The 9,331-nt window shown below is 35.9% G+C and overlaps 2 protein-coding genes across 3 annotated transcripts; both read right to left on the bottom strand.

The window, feature by feature from the left end:
• Positions 1 to 2,913: 2,913 nt before the first annotated feature.
• LOC125207895 (putative late blight resistance protein homolog R1C-3) lies at positions 2,914 to 6,175 on the bottom strand. The gene is made up of 2 exons (XM_048107404.1): positions 3,261 to 6,175; positions 2,914 to 3,169 (listed from the first exon to the last, which is right to left on the bottom strand). The coding sequence occupies exon 1, from the start codon at positions 6,065 to 6,067 to the stop codon at positions 3,314 to 3,316; it is 2,754 nt and encodes a 917-aa protein (XP_047963361.1). The 5' UTR covers positions 6,068 to 6,175; the 3' UTR covers positions 2,914 to 3,169; positions 3,261 to 3,313.
• Positions 6,176 to 7,203: 1,028 nt separating this feature from the next.
• LOC125205023 lies at positions 7,204 to 8,780 on the bottom strand. 2 transcript variants are annotated; one of them, XM_048103820.1, is made up of 2 exons: positions 8,015 to 8,778; positions 7,204 to 7,329 (listed from the first exon to the last, which is right to left on the bottom strand). In XM_048103820.1, exons 1-2 carry the CDS (start codon positions 8,544 to 8,546, stop codon positions 7,280 to 7,282), a joined length of 582 nt encoding a protein of 193 aa, XP_047959777.1. In that variant the 5' UTR covers positions 8,547 to 8,778; the 3' UTR covers positions 7,204 to 7,279. The 2 variants fall into 2 exon arrangements, with proteins under 2 accessions (XP_047959777.1, XP_047959778.1); XM_048103821.1 differs by having other exon boundaries at positions 7,251 to 7,340; positions 8,015 to 8,780.
• Between the last annotated feature and the right edge of the window lie 551 nt (positions 8,781 to 9,331).

Below are 9,331 nucleotides of genomic sequence, written 5' to 3'. Positions count from 1 at the left end.
TGGGATAATTTTGTTTAAATCATAGTAACTTTTTATTGATCTTGTATTCTCAACTGTTCACTCCTTAGCGAAGGAGCTGCATTGGCTCACCAATGCCTTAACCACTCCCCGAAATCTAGGCCGACCATAAGCCAGCTTGTCAAGATCTTGGAGCTCATCGCGCAGCTCAGAGACATGCCCTTTGTCAACATCGCGCCTGCAGAGGGCAAGGCGGATGCAAAGATCAAAGAGCACAAGGAAGATGTAGACGAAGATGACAAGAAGGTGGTGAAGGAGACGGGGCGAAAGTCGAGGAGGAAAGGGTATAGACACAAGCATCCCATGAGGGCTCGTGCCGTCTACACCGATACTCATTTGTATAGAGCTTACAAGAATGATATGATTAGTGTAGGAATTGAAGGTAGATGAAATTAAGTGGGAATTGAGATAAATTTTATTTGTTGATTTTGTTGTGTAGAAAATTTTATTTCCTATTTCTTCATGGCCTTTTTGGTTGTGGAAAAAAAAAAGAAAAATTTCAGTTTTGATCACTTTTAAGATTATCTTTTTTGATGTTGTTGTAGATGGAGATTGATCTTTAGCAAGTGTTTGTTTTTCACAAACATGCTGTTTCCTTCAAACTATAGTCTTTATGTAATGCATTCAATGTCACAACTTTCCTCTTCCACCAACCAAACTCACCCCATTAATCTCATCACATTTTTTACATAAAATATAGGGTAATTAGATGTTATATTCCATGTTTATGTACTATTTTAAATGTTGGTTAACTTTTTTTTTTTGCTCGAGCATTTTATAGTATATCATAAAAAACATGAATTCACGATTCCAAAGGTGGGATTGTAACAACGTGGGAAAACTTTGGCTCACATCTAGAAAATCTGAAGACTTAAAATTAATTTTATTTTTTCTTCATCAGCTTAAATTGACAATTGTAGCACTAGGAAAGAAAGACTCTTGGTCATCCATGTTGAAAAATAGAGTAAGGTTTTTGTTGTAGATATTTTCTCTAAGTAAAGAATCATTTTTGGGGAAGACTTGAAAGCATTTCAAGTAGTTGCATATCTAATTAAGGCCCTTATAGTTTTAGGCCCATTACAAAATAAATTTTGTCATAGAAATGTTTTTAGGAACTCATTTGTTTCTCTTTGTATGGTTTCGTTTGAACTTTATTTAGTTCAATTTCGTGAACGCAAGTACTGAGATGCTCTTTACAGAAGCACATAAGTAACAACAGAAAGAGGTCAATAATAGTATTCAAGCAACACAAGATCAAACTTTATTGTAAGCTTAAACAAACTCTATAGTTCATTCTTCATTTCTTCTAAAATAAGTAGCTCGTTTTTTTGCATCTTCTGCATGACTTCAACTTCAAAGTTGGCACTTGCCAAGTTCTTCAGTGCTTCATCTTTCCTCCAAACTTTGACTCAAAACATGAAGCTCTAGTTGGTCTCCATATAAATCCTCTTGTTCCTCTACTATCTTTTTAGCCGACTCCACCGCTGAATCACTGCAAAAACGCAATTCAATTGATTTCAACGTTGCTATTTCTCCCACTTCTGATGGAATCTCCTTCAGTTGACCAAAAGCAACAAGACGAAGCTTCCGGAGAACTAGAAAGTGGGATTTGTCTGATGGAATCTCCTTCAGTTGATCGAAAGAATCAGAACTGGAAAGTGGGATAATTTTGCATTCCACAGAGTTTAATATTGAAAGCTGTAAATGGACCTAACCCATTCCACAACAAAACTTTTGACCCATTCGTTGAAGCTTTTATTTGACACTCGTACTAAAAAATGGCATAAATTCTTGGGATAATTTTGTTTTGAATCATAGTAACCTTTTATTGATTTTGTATTCTCTGTATGAATGCTAGTACTGTTTTTTTTTAATTTTCTAATATACTTCTTGTTCTACACACGCAAATCAAATAGTGTCATTTTTATCTAAAGTTTTCTTGCGCTTTTAATTGAATAGTGGTTCGTTTTCATTAATCATTGAGTTACAATTGCCCAATATCTTATTTTGGTTAATCCAATTGAGGTCCTTATAGTTTTAGGCCACTTAAAAATATAAAGTCCTGAAATTTTGACCCATAATTCAAGCTTTTATATTATTCCATTAAATTAAAGAAATTCTTTAAGTTCACCCCCATCTGAGTATCACCACTTGGATTAATTTTAGTGTAGGTATAATTATTTATAATTAATTGTTATTAGAAAACAAAGCCCATTTAAATTTCTTTTTCTCGCCAGAAGGCCCAATATGTTTAGGCCCATTTCTCAGCCTATTGAATGGAGAAATGGAATTCTCACAGTCATTCTACCCGAAAAAAAATCGGCATCAAGACTAGTTATTAATATAGGGAAAAAATCAAATTCAATCATCATAATGAGAAAATTTCGAATTTGTTGCACCTCCGAGAATCTGCAGAGATTGACGCAGGATTGGGAGGTCTTCTTTCTTGGGAATAAAGAAAAAAAAACATGGCGCTATGAAGAATTTGGAGAAATTGACTGGACGAGAACACTAGAAACTGCTACACGCCAACTGTTTGATAGATTGCTTGACGGAAATTGGAGTCTGCTTTAAACGTTCCTTGCTGATTTGAATCTTACTTGAGGAGTTATTGGAATCAAGGTCACTCCTTAGTCCTTTCATTGAATAATTATTGCAAGCTTGCCTTTGCTATATATTCTTCTGCATGACTTAGAATAAAATATGGTATTCATTGTTGGGAGTATCAACTTGATTATTTCGATAATGTGTAGTTAAACTAATAAAATTACTCCTAGCATATGGTTGGGTGGTTTTTAGTGCTATGGTTTCATGCCATTGTTTGAATTGAGTTATGTCATTTTGTAATGCATCTTGAATAGTAGGATAAACTTCTTCTTTTGAATGTCTCTTTCAACTAAGAAAGTAGGAGCATAGATAGCATGAAAATAGTATAAATGTGTTTAGAAACTATGCTATTATAGCTTAGCTTACTACACATCTTTGAAAGTTTTAGTATAGTGAGAATTGAGAATATATATACAACCCTGCACACGGTAACCGCTTCAACAAAATCGAATAATCCACCAATCTGAAAAAAACTTTCATGACCGTTGCAAAGTAGTTGTAACAGCTTTGTATATATCTCTTCAATCCTTCCCTTTAGCTCAGTCTCCACAGCCACAATATGAAAACAAAGAATTAATCAGCTAAGAGGTTGCAGAACAAAAATCTATAGCATTAATGAAGATCGTAATGCTTACTTGTTGTGGGCGGACTGCGATGCAATACTTTTCGATAAATCTTCAATGATACTCTAAAAGCTTTCCACTTTAACTTCAAAGTGGGCACTTGCCAATTTCTTCAGTGCTTCTTCCCTCTTCCAAACACTAACTTGAACATGAAGCTGTCGGTCTCCATATAAATCCTCTTGTTCCTCTACTATCTTTTTAGCTGACTCCACCACTGCTTCACTGCAATAATCCAATTTAATTGATTTCAACGTTGCTATTTCTCCAACTGCGGATGGGATCTCATTCAATTCACGTACGTAATGAAGATGAAGCTTCTGGAGGGTCGGAAAATGAGAATTTTCCGACACAATCCAAACTTTTAGACCACTGCAGTAATCCAATTGTAGAAACTTGAGGCTTGGGAATTGGCCTTCAGTTGTTTCCCACTTGCCTGTTCTAAAGCAACCACGCTCTAATACAAACTTCTCAAGAAGAGGCAATGAACCGATTTTGGACATTATGTCTTCCACCTCCGTATCAATAGAGGAAATAGATAACTTCTTGAGTGAGTGTGGAATCCTAATACTCTTCAAATACTTACCGCATCCATTACTGGTGGAGCACATGAAGTTTTCTAATTTATTCAAACATTGAAGATAGTTGAGGCAGTTTTCTCCCTCCATTTGTTTCTTCTCCTTAACATATGTAATACACAATTTCTTCACATTCGGAATCCTTTTAACTACTTCCTCATCCAAAAACAAATTCTTTACTCCCTTGAGTGTCTGCAGATTCTCCATAATAACAATGTCATCGTCGTCCTCACTGCGAGGATCTGGGACTGGGAGAATCACCTTGCTTTTACCAAACATGAGATGTTGAAGTTGATGCAATTTCCAAATTTCAATCGGTGCCATGAAATCATCGGAACCATGAATAATCAGTGTGTGTAGATTCCAAAGCAGATCAACTGAAGAGGGGAATTTGGACTTTTTACGAACGTTAACAGCAATGTAACGTGAATTCACCAATTCAAACACATTATCTAGGAGATAAGAACCACTCGAAACATCTTCCTTGTATGCTTTTAATGTCCTCAACAATCTAAGATTGTGAGGCAGTCGAACTTTTCCAACTAACCATCCATAGTTATGATAATAATCATATATTATGGAGCGAGCATGTGAAAATGATCCTGATAATTCATTGTGAAACAAATCTCCATCATTAAGAACCACCCGACGAGCATGTGACAAAGATATCAGAGGATCATCGTTTAAGACATGATAAAACCTTTCCTTTTCAACTTCTTTCAAACATAAATCTCTCACTAAATCATGCATTTTACAGTACTTGATATTTCCAATAGACCCCAACTTATCAACTAAAACCAAATTTCTATTAACCAACTCTTCCAAGTTTTCTTGTGCAATTGTTTCCAAACTTTTCTCATTCCTTGGTTTTAAAAATCCTTCAGAAATCCAAAGCTTCTCGAGCATTGACACACGGATACGGCGATCTTCCCCAAAAACACCCATATATAAAAAACATGGCTTCAAATAGTTTGGCAAATAGATATAACTCATCCTCAATATTTTCAAGCAAAATTCATCATTAGTGTTGATAACAGTTGAATTTATATTTTGCTCTATAAGCTCCCAATATTCTCTTGTGTGTTGGGATTTTGCCAAAAGGCCTCCTATCGTAGCAATTGATAAAGGAAGCCCTTTACAATTTGCTACAATATTCTTCCCAATTTTCTCAAACTCAAGAGGACAACTTTCTTTCCCAAATACAATTTTACAAAACAAATCCCAACTATTAGCTTCATCTAAGAAATTCATACCAACTCTATAAAACTCATTCAACTGAGAACTCAAGTTTGACAGCCTAGTTGTTACGACTATTCGACTTCCATCTCCATTATCAGGAAAGAAAAATTTGATCTTCTCCCACACATCAACACTCCACATATCATCCATTATCACAAGATACCTCCTACCATATAAAAACTTGTATAATTTTTCACCCAATTCTTCCTCACCCAGATCACTACTTGAATCACCACTTGCTTGGAAAAGGACTTCTCTAAGTGTTTCTCTAACATTATAAGTTTGAGAAATTGTAGTCCAAGCACGAATATCAAAGTGCTCTTTCACAAGGTCATTCTCAAATAGATTTCTGGCAAGAGTGGTCTTACCAATTCCACCCATACCCATGATGGGGATGATTTCGCGGCTGAGTTGATAACTAGTCAGCTTTTCCAAGACTTCGAGAAACACTTCATCAAAGCCCACCATCATGTTGTCCTTAACAATGGAAGAATTCGTTAAGGAACCAACATGAATCGAAGAGGCCTTGCCTCGCAGCAGAGCAACGGCTTCAATCTCCATGGCTTTATTCTTGATCAGATTCATTTCTTCTATCACTTTTTGCATATTGCGATAGAAGTCGTTTTCGGCAGCTGGGCTTGTGCTTGTGAATTTACGTACACCTCGAAAAAAGTTGATAAAACTACTTCTCTTCCCGTGTATTGAGGATTCAATACGACTGTCCGATGGATCGGCTTTATGGCTATCAATTTGAACCACAATCTGGGATTCGATCACGTCCTCAGCTGCATAAACTGCATCTGCAATACGACGCTCCAATGGATCAGCTTCACGGCCATCGACAACAACAGGGGAAATATAACCATCAAGAAACTCCTGCAAGTAGGTAACAACTTGAGTGAGAGATTCAACTTGTTTTGTGTCGATAGAAATGGGAGGAGAAGGATGTTTGTGAAGGGTATCTATGATATGCATAAGAGAAACTAGAGCTCCATAAGCTGCCATGCTGAACTCTTTCGATGAAAGAAAACAACAAATTTGTTACACATTTTAATATTGAAAGATAGAAATAAACCACTCCGATTTCACAATTGAGAATTGCAACTTTTCGATGGTGCAGCACTTTTGAGGTCAATAATTTATGAAATGCTTACAGATAAGATTTGTGATAAGGTGACCCTACACTTCTCTCAACTTTGGCATGAAGCAGAATTTTTTTTTCTAAAATTGTCTACTGGATTTGGATGATGGACCTGAATTTGGGCTTTCAGCATAATGGGCCCAACCCGTTTTCACAATATAATTAAGACCTCATAGGCACCCGTGAACAAGCTTCTTAAGGGCTCAATAGAAAGCTGGCTCGGGCTACTAGGCAAGTTAATTTTTGTCCGACCATGTCAACCCACATCTCCGGGGCACCTATTGGGCTGGAACACTGCGTCTGATAGTGTCTAATATTGGTCATGAAAGTTGTTGGAAAATTACTTGAAAGTTATTATCACGAAATTCTAATTGTACCCTCAGATAAAAAAAATTTAAATAAAAATATAAAATTGAGTTGCAAATTCTCCATGATAACAATGTCATTGTCACCACTAGGAGGATCCGGCAGAATCACCTTGCCATCCTCAAACACTAGATGTCGAAGTTGATGCAGTTTCCAAATTTCAATCGGCGCAATAAGATATTGTTGACAATGGATAATCAATGTGTGTAGAGTCCAAAGGAGATCAATCGAACAAGGGAAATTGGACTCATAACAAACCGTAACAGCTAGGTACCGTAAGTTCACCAATTCAAACACATTATCTAGGAAATAAGTGCCATTCACACTATATTTTTCATATGCTTTGAAAGTCCTCAACAATCTGAGATTGTAAGGCAGTTGAACTTCTCCATCCCACTTTCCATGGTCACAGATTATGGAACGAGCATGAGATAAAGATCCAAAGACTTCACTTGTTAACATCATTGTAGTTTTACAGTGGAAAACAACCCGACGTTCACTATTATTGGCTGGAGGATCATCTCTTACAACGTGATACAACTTTTCCTTTTCAACTTCTTTCAAACACAAATCTCTCAACAAATCATGAATTTTACGATACTTAACACTTCTAATAGACCCCAACTCATCAACTAAAATGAGATTCCTATTAACCAACTCCATAAAGTACTCGTGCGCAATTGTTTCCAAACATTTCCCACTCCTTGGTTTTAAAATTCCTTCAGAAATCCATAGCTTCTTGAGTGTTGACACACGGATCCTACAATCATCCTCGAAAACACCCATATACAAAAAACATGGTTTCAAATAGTTTGGCAAAAAGATATAGCTCATCCTCAATATTTTCAAGCAAAATTCATTGTTACTGTCAATAACAATTGAATTTAAATTTTTCTCTATATGCTCCCAATACACTCTTGTGGGCTCAGATTTTGCCAAAAGACCTCCTATCGTAGCAATTGATAAAGGAAGCCCTTTACAATTCACTACAATATTCTTTCCAATATTCTCCAACTCAAAAGGACAATTTTCTTTTCCAAACACTGTCTTGCAAAACAATTCCCAACTACTAGCCTTGTCTAGAAATTTCATACCAACTATATAAGACTCGTTCAACTGAGAACTCAAGTTTGACAACCTAGTTGTTACGATTATTCGACTTTGGTTTTTGTTATCCGGAAAGAAAAAATTTATCTTCTCCCACACTTCTCCACTCCACATATCATCCATTATTACTAGATACCTCCTACCATATAAAAACTTGTATAATTTACCCCCGAATTCATTTTGGCTTAGAAAACTCGACTCTCCACTTGCTTGAAAAAGAATTTCTCTTAGTATGTCTCTAACATTATAAGTTTGAGAGATTGAAGTCCAAGCACAAATATCAAAATGCTCCTTAACAAGTGCATTCCTAAATAGATTTCTGGCAAGAGTGGTCTTACCGATGCCGCCCATCCCGACGATCGGGATGATTTGGCGTTTGAGGTGATCCCCAGTGAGCTTATCCAAAACTTCAAGGAATACTTCTTCAAACCCCACCATCATGTTTTCCTTCACGGTGGAAGAAGTCGTCAAGACAGCAATAGTGGGTTTTTGCTGCAGCTGAGTTTCGACTGCTATCTTCTTCACCTCTTTCGTGATTAGATTCATTTCATCTATCACTTTATGTAAATCATGAAAGAAGTCATTATCTTCAACAACTGTGGATCGTTTGCGAATTTGAAGCACAATTTGGGATTCGATAACATCCTCAACTGCATAGACTGCATCAGCAATGTGACACTCCAATGGATCAGCTTCATGGCCATGAGCTACAACAGAGGAAATATAACCATCAAGAAATCCCTGCAAGAAGGTAACATTTTGAGTGAGGGATTCAACTTGTGTTTTGTCGATAGAAATGGGAGGGGTAGGATGTTTCTCGAGGGTATCTATGATATGCATAACAGAAACTAGAGCTGCATAAGCCGCCATGATTAACTACTCTTTGAATGAAAGAAGATAACCAATATGTATGATATTCAGAGAGAAGGACGATAAAAAATTTGGCACTCAGAGATAAAAAGAAGATTGGCAATTTGATTAACCACACAATTAACAAATCTGGTATTATGATTTCACAGTTGAAAATTGCAATTTTTTAATCCTACTTGAAGATAGAGATGACAAGTCATGTGTAGCAACCATTATTGAAAGCAATAACATATGATAGAGTTGTTGGATACATGACTTTCCATGTGCCTTTTAAAATGTTTGTACAACCACTACAAACCTAGAAATATTCTCATTTTTTATTATAGAGGTAAAACTTGTTACATCAACTGGATGTTTAATGAGGATCAGCACATGGAATGAAACTATTTATAAGAAAATTGAAGAAGTCCATGTGCATAATTTAATTAAATATCCTGCAGTTGGCGGATAGCGACTGTTAGATTCAACATGTCGCTTATATATATCACCATTTGGATTGCTTTTATCTAATTATATGTTTTTTTAACAAACCGATTGCTGGTGATTGATTGATTCAAAGCCAAGATGGACGTGAAAAAAAATGTTTATTCGGGGGCTTGATTGATTTTAATGGTCGAATAAATATGTAAATATTAAAAATATTATTTTACACAAAATACGAAAACAATAATAAAAATACTACTTCCTTAGTCTCATTAGAAATAAAACATTTTCATTTTTGGATTGTCTTATTAAAAATGAAACGTTTCTATAAAATGGAAGTTTTCCAATTTACTTAAACACTG

Source organism: Salvia hispanica, chromosome 2 (genome assembly GCF_023119035.1).
Source record: "Salvia hispanica cultivar TCC Black 2014 chromosome 2, UniMelb_Shisp_WGS_1.0, whole genome shotgun sequence".
NCBI lineage: Eukaryota > Viridiplantae > Streptophyta > Magnoliopsida > Lamiales > Lamiaceae > Salvia > Salvia hispanica.
Note: the sequence above shows the minus strand (reverse complement) of the source record. Positions and strands in the feature narration are given on the sequence as shown.

Bases quoted from the DNA above. Each gene is read 5' to 3' on its own strand.
- LOC125207895 (XM_048107404.1), bottom strand. From the start codon at position 6,067: ATGGCAGCTTATGGAGCTCTAGTTTCTCTTATGCATATCATAGATACC.
- LOC125205023 (XM_048103820.1), bottom strand. From the start codon at position 8,546: ATGGCGGCTTATGCAGCTCTAGTTTCTGTTATGCATATCATAGATACC. The intron at 7,330-8,014 runs GTAAGACCACTC...GGATGATTGTAG, and splicing joins CGTCGGGATGGGCGGCATCG to GATCCGTGTGTCAACACTCA.